Source organism: Acomys minous (genome assembly GCF_964271855.1).
Source record: "Acomys minous genome assembly, chromosome: 5".
In the NCBI taxonomy this organism is placed as follows: domain Eukaryota; kingdom Metazoa; phylum Chordata; class Mammalia; order Rodentia; family Muridae; genus Acomys; species Acomys minous.
In genome coordinates, this window is record NC_140494.1 from 27,996,557 (window position 1) to 28,016,265 (window position 19,709).

Here is a 19,709-nt window from a genome sequence, read left to right on the forward strand (position 1 = left end):
TGCAACTTTAATTTCCTAGATCACGTGACATACACTACAGGTTCCAGGAATGAAGGTGTAAGCATTATGGAGGGACCATCATTTTGCCTAATGCAGCTATACGTGTGGTCTTCGTGGGGTTTGTTTGGTTTGATTTGTTGTTTGGGTTTTGTTGTTGTTGTTGTTGTTTTAGTTTTGGGTTTGGTTTTGGTTTTGGCTTTGTTTGAGTTAGGGTTTCTCTGTGTAGCCTTGGCTGTCCTGGAACTCATTCTATAGGCCAGGCTGTCATCGAACTAAGAGATCTCCCTGCCTCGTGAGCTCTGAGATTAAAGGTGTGTGCCACTACCCTGCTGCTCTTCATGTTTATACTATACAAATTCATCTGAAATGTATTCAAGAATTTACCTACTCAGGAAATGTGAGAACTTGCCATGGAAATCTAAAATGTGGCCTGCAATTAGACTAATCATTCAAAATATTTTTCATTAAAATTTACAGTTGTGGTGTTTAGATCTAAACCATAAGCTACTCCTGTACCTTAAGTGGAAATACAGAACATCCATGTCAGCCCCTCTCTTAAGTGTAGGCGCAAACATACTCCACACTGGCCCTCCTTTCATTTCTGTTGCTGTGGTAAAATACTCTCACCAAAAGCAACTTAGGGGAGAGTTTATATGGCTTACAATTCCAAGTGACAGTCTGTCACTGGGGGAGTTCAGGACAGGCACTTCAAGCAGCTGGTCACATCCACAGTGAACAGCAGAGAGAAATGCGTGCATGGATGCTTATTTGTGTTCGGGCCCTTATAGATCAGCATCACCTGCCTAGGGAATGGCGCCACCCACAATAGGTGAGCCTTTTCAAATCAATCAACGTAACCAAGACAGTCAGTCTCCCACAGGCTAAGCTGATCTACACAGTCCCTCGCCGAGTCTCTCTTCCCAGGTGATTCTAGACTGTGTCAAGTTGACACAATTAAAACTGACCACCGCACCCTCCAAGTGCTTCCATTAGCTCTTCTTTGTTGCTAATCGCCTGACTTGAAGATTTCTCTCTTTGGCTAGTTGAGGGTGGCTTAGCCAGATAGAAGCAAATATCTATTGTTGACTGGTACCTTTCAAGATTTACTCTTTTCTTCTAGCCAATAGCAACAAGGACAAACTGAGAAAAACACATGTGAAGGTTGGGGCTTTGCCCAGGAAATGAGCTGCAAAAAGGGCTTTACTCTCAGACACCATCATGAGAATGACTTCATTGGAATTAGAATTTGGATAAGGAAATCATGCAGCTTTTTTTCTGAGGGAACACAGGGTGCCTTTGAACATTCTTAAAGCTCACCAGAAACTATAATCCTGTTATCACATTACACCAAGAAAACAAGACAGAGGTGTTGGACTGTGGCTTGCTTGGAAAATACTTATATGTGGGTCCTGTGAGATGGATCAATTGTAAAGGCACTTTGCCACAGACTCTGATAAGCTGAATTCAATTCCTGGGATCCACACAGTGGATGGACAGAACTGATTTCTGCCCTCCATATGTGTGCCATGGTAATGCACTATGCATACACAGGGAAGGAAGGAAGGAAGGAAGGAAGGAAGGAAGGAAGGAAGGAAGGAAGGAAACATTTGTATGTAGATGAAATAAGTCAACAATTAGGCAGAAAACTTGCAAAGATTATTGGAAAAGAGTACTGAAATTATAGATAATACTTGTTATACCAGCAAAGAAATCATGTACTACATTAGCTTTTGTAAGTGTTATTATTAGGAAATGTTTGGTAGGTCCTCAATAGTGTGTTCCCCTTTAACTATGCCCCCACCAGGTTGTGAAATAAGCCATTGTTTCTTATTTAAGTTGTGGCAATTCTGTTCCAGAAATATTGTAACATTCATTTCAAATGGCATTGATACAGAAGGAAATGAACTATATTTTTGGGTCAGTAATCTGAAAAATTCATAACAGCCTGCCCCTTCCTTGACTCTTTGAGTTGCACTGCGGGAGATAGCTCACACGTCATTTCCATCCGTGCTGATGAAAGATGCAGGTGTGCCTGTCCAGGGAGGGCCATTTGGAGCTTGCTATCTGAATAACAAACATCCAAGAAGATGGCTTTGTAGACATAGCCAGTGTGGGCCGAAGACAGAAGTGAAGGAAGAAAGTTCTGTGTTTGCTAAGGTGGGCGTGTGTTTGTATGGTGCCATTAGTCATCTGCTCAGAAAAAAAACACTGATGGGAAGACCAACCTGTGAAAAAAGCAATCTAATAGAAAGAAAAAGGGAGGGGTAGCGGAGGAGATGTGTAAAGTGAAATCTTACAGAGCTGATAAACCTAGGGTCTCTAGGTTGGCATGGCAGTGTTGTGTGGTAGGTGTGACGGACGATTGGCTGTTACCTCCCCCAGTAACAGCTGAAAATTATGCATACCTACCAAGAGACTCCTAGGCTCGCTCAGTTTCACTCGAAAAGTCTGTTTCTTCAATAAATGATTTCAAACAACAACAAACCCCTCTCAATAGCTTCATCAGAGCAATTGATTCTTGGCTCAACGTTTCTCTGGCTTTAGGCTTTTATTGACTAGCTGTGTGTTTTTCCTATTAACATTTCTTTTATGATTTCCATAGCAGTTTAACACCTGGCCTGCAGTCCTGGCTGTGGAGGAGGAAGACTTGGTCGTTATTTCATCTCACTCATTTCTGGATCTTTTCAGATCAGGCCTTGATGATGTTCCTCCTCACGTCCTGGAGGGCGGCGATTCTCCGAGTGATCTGACAGTCTCGCCGGCTTCCTCCTGAAGCTGTACGCAAGCTTCACTCTGTTAGATCAACACTACTGGCGAGGAATGGGCTGTACTTTCTGAAACCATTTGGGATGCCTCTGGACGTCTGGCACCCCAGCACCAAACATCATCACCTGCTTTCCCTCAAGTCTAATCCCGTACTTTTTACTACAGTTCTCTGTTGCTAGATATTGCATTTTGCATATCCCTAAAGCCAGTCTATCTGGCAGTGACGTGTAGTGTCTGGTACAATAATTCCTCAAGAGGGGACAAACAGGCACTGACGTTAGGAAAAATGTGCCTTTGGGGTGGATTTTGGTGTCACAAGGCAGAATTCTTTCATTTTTCTCCTCTGTTTTCTTTAAAGAAAGAAAAAGTTCTCTATAAAACAAGTTTAATGACACCATATAAAAGCATCTCCCAGCCCTGCCCTGCGCACCCGAGGCCTGGAGGGCTTGAGCGTCTGCCGAGGGAGGACTTGTCACCACACTCTAACAAGCCACAGGCTGCTCCGCAGAAAGTATCCTCCAGGATATCATCTGGCTCTTATTATTTTCTACATCTTAAAAAAAAATCCCTACAGTGAGCCCTTGGATATAATAAATTCTCTTAAAGTAACTCAGTATATAATTTTTCATCCATAATTCATTTTGCTAACAAAGCTGAAGCTGACCCCAACAGATTTTGGCAAAGAGAACAACATCGTAACAGAGGTAGTCTGTAGGATGGTGGGCACGTCCTTTGTGCTAGCCCACTCTCTAGGCTAAAATGCGTTGCTGTGATTGTACGTTTCACTTCTCCCCAGTTTGCCCATAGCACCATAACGGCAGTGCCCCGCTCTTCCACTAACCCTTATGGTCCTCGATGCTGATGCCCAAGCACACACACATCCTCTCAGGATAGAGGGACCCGCTCTGCGTTCCTGGCCGCATGGGAACTGCCACTGCACCGATAAGATAGTTCATTCTGGGTCTTTGCTTACTTATCTTGAGCGTTTTCCTTATGGATCTGCCCACCATGGAGAAGCCTGGAAACACCTGTGAGATGAGCGGCCAGCACACTTTTAACACTGGCCATTGAGCCCCAGGAAGGCAATACTCCTGAGTCTTAAAGAGAAAGAAGTGTTGTGGCCAAGGGGTGGCTCTGTGGTCAACCGTGTTTAGTGTTCTTGCAGAGGACCTGAGTTGTTTCCCAGAATGCACATGGGAAGGCTCACGACTTGCCTCTCAGTCCTGCTCCAATGTTTCTGGCTAATGTGGACCCCTGCGCTTATGTGCTTACACACACACACACACACACACACACACACACACACACACACATACACACACACACAACCACACATACACACTCACACACACACACACAACACCACACACACAATTTTTTTTGTTTTTGTTGTTGTTGTTGTTTGAGACAGGGTTTCTCTGTGTAGACTTGGCTGTCCTAAACTCACTCTGTAGACCAGGCTGGCCTCGAACTCACAGTGATCCGCCTGCCTCTGCCTCCCAAGTGCTGGGATTAAAGGCCTGTGCCACCACGCCCAGCTCACACACACAATTACAAGTAATAAATATAAAGAACAAAATGCAGAAAGTGAGACCGACTTCCACCTGCTCCCTCTCTTCCCATGTTGTTTCTGCTCAGAGTCTCTTATCCTGACTGGGCTGGAGTGCCTGACAAGAAATGCAGTCCTGGAGGCTGGAGAGATGGCCCAGAGGTTAAGAGCACTGCCTGCTCTTCCAAAGGTCTTGAGTTCAATTCCCAGCAACCACATGTGGCCCATAACCATCTATAATGAGATCTGGTGCCCTCTTCTGGTGTGCAGACATAGATGCAAGCAAAACACTGTATACATAAATAAATAAATCTTTTAAAAAAAAAAAGAAAGAAAGAAAGAAATGCAGTCCTGGTGGCCCTGCCTGGACAGTCCCTACCCTGCCTCTTGAAGATGGTCCTAGCAGAGGGGTTTTGTACACACAGAGATCATGGTGCTACTGATTGCACTGCAAGCTGGTGACAAGACTTCCATTTCTCCCGAATTTGGTCATATCTGTGCTGGCAAACACCCTGCCCCCTCATGCCCACACAGTACACAAGTGCTGAGAAAATCCTGCAATTCTGAAGCTTTTTCTTTCCAGAGAAAAGAATACAGTCTTTCAAATTGTCTGCCTTAGAGAAAGCGGGCTCTGTTGTGTCTACTAGGATTAGAAGACTAATAAGTAAAGTTGCTTTGAATCAACAAATGCCAGAAACATCAGCTTCCCTTCTGCACAGCAGTGGATAGTATGACATATAATTTTTACTCACAGCATTTATAGAAACAACCGAGGATATGAACACGACAATCCCGAATGCTGTGCTGTGAGTACGACTAAGTTGTCACCTGGGTCTCATATGGCCAGCAAATGCTAACAGCTTGGAGTATTTAACTGTGTACTTTGACAAACACCAGCCAACCAACGTAAGTTTGAACTGCTCATCCACCTGAGGGTTCTGCTCCAGGAGAAGAAAGAATAGTGTGTGTGTGTGTGTGTGTGTGTGTGTGTGTGTGTGTGTGAGAGAGAGAGAGAGAGAGAGAGAGAGAGAGAGAGAGAGAGAGAGAGAGAGAGAGAGAGAGAGATAGAGATAGAGAGAGAGACAGACAGACAGACAGACAGACAGACAGACAGACAGAGAAACAGAGAGAGACAGACAGACGGAGACAGACAGAGACAGAGACACAGAGAGAGACGAGAGAGAGACAGACACTGAGAGAGAGAAATGAAGAAGGGTCACTATCCTTGCTTGCTTTCTATTGTTGTGATAACCATTGCTATCAGAAGCAATTCAAGACAAAAGGGTTTGCTTGGCTTACAGGTCCACCATGCAGGGAAGTTGGGACAGGAACTCAAGGCAGGACCATGAAGGCAAGAACTGGAGCAGACAGTGGAGGAACATGACTTGCTCTCCTCCCCACTGCCACGCAGGGCTTACTCAGCCTGCATTCTTACATGACCCAGGACCATCTTCCCAGGGGTGGCATCATTCACAGTTGACCCTCCCACATCAGTCATCTCAGGAAAATGCCCCCACATGCTAACCTGCCAGCCAATTTGATAGAGGCATTTTCTCAATTTTCTCTTCCCTGATGATTCCAAATTGTGTCATATTGACAAAAAACAAACAAATGAGCAAACCCAGAACAGTCACCTTACCTTTCAGGCTCACAGCATAAAGGAGCAGTATAGTGGTGGCTTGCTGTGGAAACTTGAGAAAAATGCTATTTAGGAAACTGTTTAGGAACTCCAGACAATTGATGCAATGAACTCCAGAATATTCTGCAGTAGTTAATTGTCTAAGAATATTTACTCAAAAAAAGTCTTTAAAAAAATACAAAGTGATTTCAGAATCCATTAAGCTCACGGCAGGAATAAATGAAGTATTATATTTGTTGAGTTATGAGGAGAAAAGAAAATTCCCACACATTTGGAATTACTGTACTGTGTTGCTTTAAGGAAATAGGTGTGGAAGTGGCTTCACTACAGTTGTTAGTGAATCTCCTACAACCCAAAACTTAGATTAAATGGGCTTTTCCTGCAGTGCTGCGGATAGAGTTTAGGGCCTGCACTCTGCCAGTGAGCTGCATGGCCAGGCTGACAATAATTTTAAAAATATAAACTGCTAAAGTTTACTCAAGGAGAAACAGATAGCTAGGTATTAATAAATAGCTGAATAATTCACTCTGTACTAAAGAAGGTGAAACATCACCAAAAGTACAGTTTTAAGTACAATTTTAAGGAAAAAAAACTGTCAGTTATCCACAGGTATTTTGGAGTCCAAGAGGAGAAGAAAATCTCTCAGTTCAGCCTATGAGGCCAGAACTGCTCTGCACCCTGACACTGAAAACATGAGCTGCCAGAAAGGAATGTGGCAAACAGACTACCACTGCACAAAGACACAGATGCAATACCTGAGGCAAAACACTAACTACTGCAAATGAGAAAGCAAAGCAAAACAAAACAAACAAATGAAAAAAACATAAGGCATCCATCATGGCCCTCTGGTTGGACCCTAGGAATGCAGCTTAATGAGTGCAGTTCACCAAATACCGAACAACCCTGATCGAATCTAGTATACAATCAATGTAAAAAAAATTCAACAACTAGGGAGAGAATGGTATTTCCAGAAATAAGAAGCAACGGGTCTACAAACCTGAAGAGTCAACAAATAATGGCTGAAGGCCTCCTTGAGACCGACAGAGAAGTCAGTACCACGCTGGAAATCCTATCTCTGCAAAGAGATGTGCACATGGGCAATGAGAAAAAGAAAAAGAAAAAAGGCAGATATGCAAAAAGACTGTATGGAAAAGCTAGGGTTAAGAGGTGGATTCAGCGATGTTATAGGCTCTTTATAAAGTCAGCTCTGTCTATCTATGCATAATTAGCGATGATCAATTAAAACTGAAGTTAAAAATATTCCATCATTCAGCATTGTGGCACGAAGCAGTAAATACTCGGGGAAAGACCAAAGAGAGCATGTTTAAGATCTATATACGTTATAAAATTTACACTAAAGGAATGGAAAGAAACAGCTAAGCGGCGCGATTGGCTGTGCCTGCAGATGTCGCATCACACTCAGTGTTAAGACATCAGGCCTTACCAGCCAAGGACAATACAGGCAGTAAACCTTAAGCCCCTACCCAGATCTAGCCAATGGACAGAATACTCTCCGCAGTAGAGTGGAGAGTGGGATATTACTTTCTCACATACTCTGGTGCCTCACCTTTAACCATGTCCCCTGGACGGGGAGACCTGGTGGCAATCAGAGGAAGGACAGCAGGTTACCAAGAAGAGACTTGATACCCTATGAACATATACAGGGGGAGGTAATCCCCCTCAGGAACAGTCATAGGGGAGGGGAATAAGGGGAAATTGGGAGGGAGGGAAGAATGGGAGGATACAAGGGATGGGATAACCATTGAGATGTAACAAGAATAAATTAATAACGGAGGAAAAAAACTTCAAAAAAAAAAAAAAAGACATCAGGCCTTCCCCTGCTACTTTATAAACTCAATGTAAGTGTAGCAAAATGCTCCGTGGATTCTTGTAGACAACTCACAAACTCAATCTAAAATATATACAGAGGGACTAGAGAGATGGGTCTGAGGTTAGGGGTGTGTCCTGCACTTGCAGAAAACCTAGTTCAGTTCCCAGCACCCAAACGGGGCAGGTCACAACTCCTTGTAGCTCCAGCTCCAGCTCCACAGAATCTGATGCCCTCTTCTGGCCTTTGGAGGCACCTACACTCATGTGCACCTACCTACCCAGCCTCCCAAATGCACATGATTAAAAATAAAAAAAATCCTTAAAGTATGGATAGAAAGGAAACCGGAGTAGAAAGGCAATTAGGAAACAGAAAAAGTGTAATGGCTCTGAAGAAAATGCCTCTCCCACCCCGAGCCACCATTACGTGCCTAGGATATAATGTTGGTGGGCTCAACCCCATGCATGTCGTATGCAGGTGATCGCAGCCTCAAGAGTTCTAGAGTTCAACTGAGAGCATTCCATCTCCTCCTCTGCCTTCCTGTTCCCCCCTCCACGACGCTCCCAGGGCCATGGCAGGAGCTGAAATAGAAGTTCTGTTTAGGCCTGAACACACAGCAGTCATGCACTCTCAGCGTTTTGACCAGTCATGAGTTTTTAGAGTAGACACAGGCACTGACAAAAAGAAGCTTCTGTGACCAAAGCTGACAGGATCTCCGATCAAAGAGAATAATCATAAATGTGTAGAAGGAAATTTGACAGGCACATCTTCTCCATGTAGGAAGGCCAGGGAGGGCTTATGAGATCCTGGGTCATGGGCTTTTGGCGAGGTCTAAAACTTCTTTTGAACTCACATCTGGATGGCAAGTATAGCTACTCTGAGGCTTTGGGGCCATGAGCAAATGAGACAAGGGAAGCCTGGACGCAGCGATGCAATCTGATAACTGAGGCAGCTGCTCTGGGAAAATGTTAGGCATCAGACACAGCAAGGATACCTGCACAAAGGCATGACTCACACCCAGTTCACGGTGCAGCGCTACATTCAGATTGTTTGGTCATGGTTAAATGTCTTCAGTCGTCACAATTCTTGGCACTACACATATCCCTTGGCACCTTTTCCGTGATTGGCAGCCACACAGCATCAGTAGTTTAATGTTAAGTGTCTTTTAATGTAGGTAGATGTAGAGCATGCATTTAAAAAAAAAATCTCCAGATTGTCAGAGGAGAAGACTAAGAGTCTAGGAAAATACACTAAATGGCCTTGAAGGAAGATATTTAGTGTTGGTTTCACAAAAAGAGGTTGTCAATTCAGCCTCAAGGTGGCAGCAGAGTTCTGCTTTGAAAGCTTAAATAAACTGGCAAAATTATTCTTTTTGGCTTCATTCAGACTCCAGTCCTGCTCTCTGCCTGGCCCACTAGACTGTGTCACATTTAAAGGCTGTGGAAGTGCTGCTGACCTGGGAACTCCGGTGGCTGAACCGTATCTGCCTTAGGAGAGAGTGGCTCTGCCTGGCTGGGATTTGCAGCACAATGTTAGAGCCTCCTCAAAGCACAGCTACAAAATAGCTACAATTGTTCACAACCCAGAAGTTGCAGTGCACTAAAGTTTTTAGAAAAATGTGTCTTTCCTAGTCTGGCTTTGTCTGGTCTCTTGGTTGTAGATGATGTGATTTATACATTGACATCTTAGCAATCCAGATACCCAGGCGCTGGAGAGCTGGCTCAGCGGCTACGAGGACTTGTTACTCTTGAACAGGACCTGAGTGCAGTTCCCAGCACCCATCTTAGATGGTTCACAACCACCTGTGATCCAGTTTTAGGGGATCCTGTATGCTCTGATGGTCGCCTCTGGCATCCACAAGTACCTGTGCATTTACACAGAAGCACACAGTGTGCATACATTCACACAGAGATGCACACACAAATGGATACTTTTAAAAAGATAACAATGTCCAGGGCCATCTAAACAAAGAGTTCATGTGGCCCTTTCTCTACTCCTTCTCCCTTTTTCTTTCTCTACACTCTCTTCTTCTCTGTCTCTCTGTCTCTGTATGTCTGTCTCTGTCTCTGTCTCTGTCTCTGTCTCTGTCTCTCTCTCTCTCTCTCTCTCTCTCTCTCTCTCTCTCTCTCTGTGTGTGTGTGTGTGTGTGTGTGTGTGTGTGTGTGTGTATGTTACCCCATCCCCTTTCTTTCTCCCCTCATGCTCATTTAATAAACTTCTCTATAACATTTAAAAAAAGATAACTGTTGTATGGCTTTTGGGTATCAATAATTCTTTCAATTAATTGGTGTCCTTGTGGCATTTTAAAGCAGAAATTGGCATTCTCACAGTGTCAGAGAAATAACATGAGGTCAAATGCTTCGTGTCTCCCTTCTTAGGTGAGAGTCCCGAGAGTCTCCGTCTCTCTCACGCTAGTGTCAGGACAGACATTGGATGCAGCTGTAACAAAGCAGAAGTGAGTTCTAATTAAGCTTTTCTTTGGGGTTTTTCTTTTTAACTTTAGCCAATTCTTTTGGCTTTTAAACCAGAAAAGGGTTCACTTTTCAGAATGGAATCAGTTTTGAACACTTGACCGTGAGCCAATCAGAGTCGGGGACTTTATTTATCTGAGTATTCAGTGCTCAATAGGAGGCAAATCCTGGCTGATAGGACATAGCCAGCCAATTACGCACAACTGGTGACGCTGTGGGATCTACAGGAGAAACTAGCCCTAGCACTTTCCTAAGCCGTTATAATCCCCAGCGGCATTCCCAACACTGCTCCTTAAGCCACAGAGAAGTGTGGCTCTCATCACTCATCAAAGCAGCTTCTTTATGCAGCAGACGGAAACCATTCCAACAAGCTACAACTGGTGAAAATGCAGGGAACAACTGGCCTTGCAACGCTCAACCCCAGCTGACACATCTACAGTATGACCTGAGGCTCAGGGAGTGTTGTAGAAGGCAGGTGTGTGTGTGTGTGTGTGTGTGTGTGTGTGTGTGTGTGTGTGTGTGTAGACCTTAAGAGTCTGATTCAAGGTGTATCTGCTACATAAGACAGGGAAGCTACAGTCAAGAAATCTCAACAGTATAGCTACCCAAGCAAGACCTGAACAAAGACCACCAGTTGACTGCCAAGACTCACATCTAGATGAAGAACTCTGCACAATTAACGGCTGCTGAGAGAGGGGCAGTTGGTCTTTCCGCAGGTTATTCAAAACCAAATGGTCAGCCCTAAACACCTATACCGTGAGCAACGCAAGATGGACCCAGCTGGCTGTATTTATATAACTATATACAACTTAATAATAACTATCAAAGAAAATAAGATGCATGACAGTACAAGGACGGGCTTGGGGGTAGAAGAAGGAGGAACAGTGAGAGAAGAGAGCAGGATATGATAACTGATTGAAGATGATCAAAGTATATTATGTGCACGTTTAAAGGTCATAATGAAACCCATTCATTTGTAAAAATTAAAAAATACTAATAAAATGAGGAAGAGATAATTCTGATATTATTCAAACTAGGGAGAAAGCAAAGACCTAGTGTATCTTTTTTGTTTGTTTGTTTTTTGAGACAAGGTTTCTCTTTGTAGCCTTGGCTGTCCTGGACTTGCTTTGTAGACCAAGCTGGTCTTGAACTCACAGAGCTCTGCCTGCCTCTGCCTCCCAAGTGCTGGGATTACAAGTGTGCACCACTGCGCCCTGCGGTGCTGCCTGCTCTTATATTCAAGTGTTCTGGCCAGTCTGCCTTAGTTCCTTAATTCATGTAATCAAGATACCACAGGCATGGTGGCTGAAGCAGGTTATGCAGATGGCGGAGGCTGAAGGCTCCTTTCAGTGCTAGGGTCCTAGCCAACACATAAGTATCTTTCTGCTCCTTCTTGCCTAGCTCGGCTTCTGCCTTCTGGTGTCCCCATCTTCCCTGGTAGGCACTGAGATAAAATAGGTGGGCCTCTTAGCTGGCAAGTGATCCACTACAGAGCATCATGGCTCCTTTCTCATTGGGGCATTAAAGATTGAAGGAATGCATAAACTGCATAAAGATGAGGCTTCAAACCTGCACCCTGAATCCTTAAGAAGGAGACCTGGGGGCGGGCCAGAAAGCTGGAAAGTGGTATGGGCTGACACTGACTGTAAGCCATGAATATAGAGCTCCTACTGTGTGAGTGCTGCACAGGGCCCTAATGTTGATGCATGTGAGTACTACAGAAACTCACGTGACTGAAATGCCTGTGAACACTGGAATAGGTGCAGGCCCACACTCATGACACCCATTGAACCATCGCACCTCAAACTCATGGTCTTCTGTGGTCCTGCCTCATGCTTCTGGTTGGTCACAGGACATAACTGCATATTGGGACGGAAGTATGTGTGGGCTGCCATTTGCTTTGGGGGAAAGCACAAGTAGGAAGGTTCTTACTGACAGACACGATGGAGGCTGTCAATGCTGAGAGTGAAACTTGTCAGGCGAGGTGACTTCGCGCTGGATTCCTTTTCTCCAGTAAACCGAACATCTCATTTCCTGTAGCACGGTAATGCCAAAGCCAGAAGGCCAGGGGAGCAAAAGACCAACTGCTGCTTAGGGCAGAGAAGATACAGGCTTCCTGTATAGAATCAGAATTCTGTTTGTCATATGGGGCAGAAAAGAAAGCTAGAGATCTTCAAGTCACCTTCAAGATGAAGAAGACGAGGGAGAAGCCAGGCTTGCTGTTCTGAGACAGCACTATACCAAGGCAGAGTGGTGTAACAGTCAACCTGGGCAGAAGTCTCACAGAAGAACTCCTCAAGGGAGTCTGATTCCCACAGGTTGCAAAGCACAAGCACTATTTTGGGTGCCTGTGTCGACTTCGAGACAAAGATATCTGGGTTCAGCTATCAGCTCTACCTCTTAGCATTTGTGTGATTTAGAGAAAGCTATTTAACTTCTCTGGGTCATATTTTTCTGATCTCTCAAATGTATAAAGTAATTCCTAGTGCATGAGATTCTTCTGATGATGAAGTTATTTTAAATGAGAAATTATTAATTATGCATGAAACCCAATAAGGACAACATGATACATAATTACTATTGTTTGAAACAGTTTTACCATTATGTTTTATTGCTTTATTACTTTAAGGAATATTTGTTACAAAGCACTTATGCCCCAGCCCCAGCCCCAATACTCAAAACAGGGTCTCGTGTGTCCCAGGTTTGCCTTGAATTCATTATATGCCTCAGTAGATGATGCATTTGAGTTTCTGGTCCTCCTGCCTCTACCTCCCAAGTCCTAGGATTACAGGCATCCACGACCACACCCATTTTATGTTGTGCTGAGGCTTGAAGTCAGGGCTTTGTGCATGCTAGGCAAGCACTCTACTGATGAACCACATTCCCGGTCCCAGATTTTTCTGCTCTAAGCACAAATGAATAAACTATCATCCAATTGTCTCTGTAAGACATTAGAAAGACTTGTGGGTTCTCCTTGAAATACCTAGAAAATGGCATCACTACGTGTTCTAATTTTGAAATGCATGTGCAGACCCGGTGTGGATTGGGCTGTCTGCAGAGGAGACTGGCCAGTGTTTTCCTTTTCCATTCGGATAAGAATACACTAGTCCACTAGGTAATAAATGCCTTCCCCCTTGCCAGCCTCTGCAGGAGTTTTAATATAATAAGGACTTAGAGGACTGCAGAAATTCATCTGGAAATTACCTGGGTTTGGTGCCTTCAATGAATAGAAATTCCAACCAACCAATTTCATTCATACTATATAGAGTTTATTTTTAAATTTCTTCAGTTGAGTTGGTAATTAAAAATGCCTCAATAATTCTTTTGTTGTTGTTGTTGTTGTTGTTGTTGTTGTTGTTGTTTTGAGACAGGGTTTCTCTGTGTAGCCTTGGCTGTCCTGGACTTGCTTTGTAGACCAGGCTGGCCTCGAACTCACAGCGATCCGCCTGTCTCTGCCTCCCGAGTGCTGGGATTAAAGGTGTGCGCCACCACGCCCGTCTTGCCTCAATAATTCTTATATCACTTATTCTTAAATTACTAATTCTATTTTAATTTGCTGCTGTTGTTGTTGAGAAAGGGTCTCACTATGTTACTCAGGCTGTCTTGAAACTGTGTAGACCAGGCTGGCCTTGAACTCACAGAGATCCACTTGCCCTCTGTGTGCTGGGATCAAAGGTGTGAGCCACCGTTCCCAGTTAATAACTGTATTTTAATATTAAAATATGTTCTGCTATGTTCTCTAAATACTTAAATTTTATGAATTCCAATTGTTAGTCTTAATCAGTTTCTTTTTTTAAAATCAAACTTTCAAAGCTTTTGACTTTGTCTAAAACTTATTTGATTTGTAATCTCTCTGTTTCTTTAATTTTTTGTTTTGTTTTTTTCAAGATAGGCTTCAGATATATAGGGTTCTTATGTATAGTTTTATAAATCAGCAATCTCCATAAGAGTTTCTTATGTAAATAATAAGGTTAGCATGAAGCCAGGGTGTAGTGGTGCATGCCTTTAATCCCAGCACTCGGGAGGCAGAGGCAGGTGGATCGCTGTGAGTTCGAGGCCAGCCTGGTCTATAAAGTGAGTCCAGGGCAGCCAAGGCTACACAAATATACCCTGTCTCAAAAAAGAAACCCCACATAATAGTGTTATCATGGTATATATTCACCTATCAAATTATAGGTGAGTCTACTGGAAATTGAATTTGCTAACAGAGGCTTTAAAGAAAGCAGTGCCTGGTCCAGCTATAGTTGACAACACAATGAGAGGAAGCAGTAAGGAAATAGTGACTCATGCATGTGATCAGAGCTGAAGAAAAAAAATTAAAGAAGAGGGAGGTGGTGCTGGTGTATCTGTGGGTGTGCACTCTTGTCATGGTATCTAATTAGGAAAATGCAATTTGTAGAGAGGCGATAAGAACGCAAAAATCACGGTGCTGGTGAGATGGCTCTGCAGCCACATGCACTTGCTGCTAAGCTTGACAACTTGAGTTTGAGTTTCAGAATCAACATTTGGCAGAAGACAGCAGATTGTCCTGTGACCTCTGCAAGCCGTGGCATGCTCATGCACTTCACCCCAATAAATAATTGGTTATATAAATAAAATGCAAAAAAAAAATCAACCTGTGGCTGTGGTCAAATGGCAGAGAACTTGCTGAAGCGGTTAGAGCCCAGCATCTTCATTGCTGCCTTCGCCATCAATTTTAATATGGGTTAAACCAGTCACTTATCTGGTAAAGAACACACCTTTAATCCCAGCATGCAGGAGGCAGAGGCAGGTGGATCACTGTGAGTTTGAGGCTAGCCTGGTCTACAAAGGGAGTCTAGGACAGCCAGGGCTACACAGAGAAACCCTGTCTCAAAAAAAAAAACCCCAAAAAAACCCAGCAACAACACAAAAGGAGAAATTCTGTGCCTCTGTTCTTTATTTCTTGTTCTTTTTCTCCCCATGATCTTGATATGTGTATTTCTTAGCTGAAGTGAGATTTATTCCTATTGTTCAAACTGTTTTTCAAATCAACAGACAACATTATCTTCTGAGATCTGGGTCCTTGTGACTAGAGGAATGGGGCTTTCTGAAACTGGCCAACCACAATGATGTCAAGAACCTTTAACAATGCGTTTGTACTAAATGCTAACTAGTGATGTTCCGCTGTTGTATTGGGCTTTGCTTCCTTGCTAGCTAAGGTCATGAAGGACCTATAAAAGAATCCCTCTGTTGTGGCTGAGGGCCACTTTCTTCTCCCACTCCAGTGGAGAGCAAGTTGGCCCAGCTGAAATAAACCTTTCGCCTTGCAGCATTACTCTCTCTAAGGGCATGTGGATCTCAACTCAGAAACTTAATCACGTTTCAAAAGTCCATTCTATTTCGTGTTGTTGCATGACAAACACTCAATGTACATTAGGGCTCAGTATTCATTTTGTCCCTTTCTGCCATCACTTCCAGGATAAAGACACTTACAAAAGCAGCTCAACCATTACAGAACGTCTTGTGGATGTTAGTCAGCCTCCTGGAGTGCACTGGCAGCTTAGCTTCAGGGTCTCAGACTACTGACTGGTGATAGAACATGGCTACCTTAGTCACAGACTGGTGAGACTCGTACACATTGTCCTCTGGCCTCTAGGAGCACACTGTGGCCTGTGTGTGAGACTGCCTCCACTACATAAAAATAGATATCATTAAATTTATTTATGTGTATAGGTATTTTGTCTGCATGTGTGTCTGTGTACTGCTTCCATGCCTGGCTCCCACAGAGGACAGAAGAGGGCATTGGGTCCTCCGGACTGGGTTACAGATGGCTCTGGTTTGTCACATGGGTGGGGGAGTCATGTTGTCTGGAAGAGTAGCCAGTTCTCTTAGCTGCTGAACTTTAACTCCATATGTTTTATTTATTTGTTTGTTTGTCTTAAAGGCCTTCTCTGTCTTGTTCCTTGCCTCTGGAAAGGTAGAACCCTCATGTTTTTAACTGATAGAACAGGATTAAATTCTGAAATCTGTCAAACACGGAAATCAATGGGGTAGTGTGTGGTTCCAAAGCTGTATGTGCCACAGGAAGTGAGGTATGCTCACTTGCTGTGTAGAGGAGGTGAGAAACTATGCTTGGTAAAGGGTGAGCTTACTGAAGCTCTTTTGCCTGGGGTGTTTTATGCTAATTTGCGCGTGTATTTACACGTATATGTATGTAGTCCACTTCCCTCTCCCAGAAATTGATCCTTCTCTACACGGCAAGTCCATCATTTCCCATCTTGCCACAAGACTCAAGTCTTTGTAGGTGACCTTCTGAATACTTGGCACTTTCAGCAGCAACATGCACATCAATTGCTTTTTAAATTAAGGATGTCTGTTGAAACTGTCATATTATGAACTCACAGCTGAGCTGTGGGAATCTTGTGCTGAATAGGACAGTCTTGGTGACTCGGCTGAAGGGTGAGAGCCTCAGAGGAAGTAGATTTTGCACAGAACCTAGCTAACTGCTTTTTCTCTTAGGAAATGAAAGAAAAAATGATTTGTCAGAGATTCTAGCATATGTGGCATTAACATTTAACTTTGCATCAAGCTAATGTAGTTGCATATATGATGTAAAGACTGTAAACATTTCCCACCAAGTTTGCCTTTGAACCAGCTACAGTAGTGATGTCTTACTCTGCGTTAAGAAATATTACAAATAAACTAGGTTACTGTATTGATTAATGTTCATCCCACATATTAGAATCTCAGATTTTATATTTTCAAGGATTTGACTGTGGTTGATTCTTCTTGCTTGGGTATATAAGCATTTGATAGGAGCTACACGACTGCTCCTCAGGCAGTGTGTGCCTGTGTGTGCCTGTGTGTGCCTGTGTGTGCCTGTGTTCAGTGTTTGCCCCACCCTCAGGCCTCCTGCCACATGTGGGATAATAAACTTAACCATTTACATTTGGTAATTCACAAAGTGTCATTGTAGGACTCGAGAGATGGCTTGGTGGGTGACAGTGCTCGCTACATGGATGGTTAGTTCTAATTGTCGCCTTGGAGGAGTCGAGTCACTTGGAAGAATGGCCTCTGGCCATGTTTGTGCAGAATTGTTCTAAATATGTGAACTGATACAGAAAGGCCCATATTAATTAAGGGAGGAACCATTCCCTGGGCAGTGCACCCTGGACTGTATAAAGTAGGGAAAGCAAGGTGACCACTAGCATGCATGCATTCATTGTTTTCTTCTGACGGTGGACTGAATTTTTTCTTTCTCTCTCTCTCTTAAGCTGTTTTGTCAGAGTATTTAGTCATGGCATCAGGAAAAGAAACTAAGGCACAGTGAAAACATGATGTCATAGTCATTGCTCTATTGCTGTGAAGAAATACCATGATCACCGCAACTTTCATAAAAGAAAGCATTTAACTGGGGGCTGCCTTACAGTGTCAGAGGTTTAGCCCGTTATCAACATGTTGCAAAGCATGGCAGGAGGCATGGCAGACATGGTGCTGGAGAAGAAATTGAGAGCTATATCCCGATCCACAGGCAGAGATAAGCTGGGCCCAGCATGTGTTTTTGAAACCTCAAGGCCCTCCTCAAGTGACACACTTCCTCCTAATCCTTCTAATCCTATCCAAGAGTTCCAATCCCTGGTGACTACGCATTCAAATATATGGGCCAATGGGCGCTGTTCTTATTCAAGCCACCAATAGATGAGGGCCTAAGTTCCAATCCCATTACTCATGGAAAAGCCAGGAACACCGAAGGGTGTCTGTAGTATTAGTGTTGTGTCTGAGTAAGAGATGGAAAGATTGCTGGAGCTTGCTGGCTATCAGCCTCGCTGCAGGCTCAGTGGGAGACCCTGACTCAAGAGAGTAAGGCTGAAAGTGATAAGGCAGGCACCCGACATCCTGCTCTGCTTGTGTGTGTAATACCCCCACAAGCATGCACACATCTAACACACACACACACACACACACACACACACACACACACACACACACACCCCAAAACATTCAAAAATATTTAAAGAACTGCCATTGTATGTTAAAATGAGCATAGGCTGTTTAGCCAGATGCTGTGCTCATATCCCACATCACCAGCATGCTTGGCCAGTAAGCTTGGACACGCTGACAGGGAGAGTTGAAGGCCTGTCTCAGGACAGTGCTGGTACAGTGTAAAAACTCCAAGCTGGGTTATTGTTTCCTGAACAGCAAATCATGCCAGTGTTCTTAAAGTGCCCATAGTGGTTCTAGCCATGGGAACCCATTCAGATGCCCACCTTTGTGCCCATCTGGTGAAACAGACACATTTAAAAGGAATTTGGGGTACCTCTGCGCTGTCCTGTACCTCTAGCACTTTTTTGAGAAGGACAAAGCAGGGTGGGGACACGGACCCAACACTCAGCTCTGGGCTCAGAGACAGTCTGTGGTGCATTGGCTTTGTAGTCATTAGACACCTTTCTCGGTTTTGATTTTTTTAGGAGGTCGAGGCCCGGTTTTGATTCTTTAGAGAACTAGTCTAGCAATTTGCTGGGGCTTCATTAAAACTAATTAAAGTTGGAGACTTCTAAACTCCCAGCTTAGTCCTAGAGAGTAGACGTTTAGGAGGGCGCCATTAGTTACGGCAGCAGTTCCAACTTCCCCATGACAGTGTATCTACTAAAAATAAATTAAAATAGTTACAGGCTTTGAAAAAAACAACTTTCCAGAGTGAAGCTTTGGAAGTGACAGCATCCAGGCACTGATTGTGATAACGGGCGGTGTGGAGGCATATGGTAGCTTTTACAAAGCCGTATAAGCAAAGAGGCCAGATGAACTCGTTAGACATTCTCATTCCTGCCCTGTGCGTGCCGCGTTGCTGCCGTAGTCTGCGGAGCCAAGGGTTCTTCTGGGGACAGGCCGTGTTACAGATGGAAAACATTATCCGCTATTTTCTGCTCTTGATGAAAATGTTTTGCAATCATATCCATATACATTGCTATGAAACCATAGCAAGGAAAGTATTCATAATAAAATGAACTATTGGTATGAAACGAGGTTGACATTAAAACAAAAATAAATAACTGCTGGATCTTGACTCGAGCAGCAATTTGAAATTTTAAATTGCTCAGAAATAACTGACAGTTTCCAATCTACCTTCTCGGGTATTTACTAGACTATTCTTTAGTCTGTCTTTTAGCCTCTAACAAGGAAAGATTCTCTCTTATCCTAAGAAATTGCCCCTCAGTGCTGAGACTAAGTTCTTACAAACACAAACTTATTAACTCACCAACAGTAAATATTCTGACCTGGTCACTCAAGAGAAGTCACTGGAGCTGTGTCAACTTTAAAAATTCTTTTCTTTTTCTTCTCTCCTTTTTCTTCTTCTTCCTCTCCTTCTCCTCCTTCTCCTCCTCCTTCTTCTTCTTCTCCTTCTTCTTCTTCTAATTGTTTGAGAATTTCATGTGTGCATGTCATGTATTTTAACTAAATTTAAAATTTTAGACCCCTTTCCCCAACTTCAATCTC

General features: G+C 43.6%; 1 protein-coding gene across 1 annotated transcript in view; it reads left to right on the plus strand.

Annotated features, from left to right (window-relative positions):
• The window catches only part of ANKRD26 (ankyrin repeat domain containing 26), a 36,946-nt gene extending 35,523 nt beyond the window's left edge, over window positions 1-1,423 (plus strand). The window contains exon 10 of the mRNA XM_084784046.1: window positions 1,121-1,423. Coding sequence (XP_084640172.1) covers window positions 1,121-1,185 — 65 coding nt within the window. The 3' untranslated portion in view covers window positions 1,186-1,423. The remainder of the gene's footprint in view (window positions 1-1,120) is intronic.
• The last annotated feature ends 18,286 nt before the right edge of the window (window positions 1,424-19,709 follow it).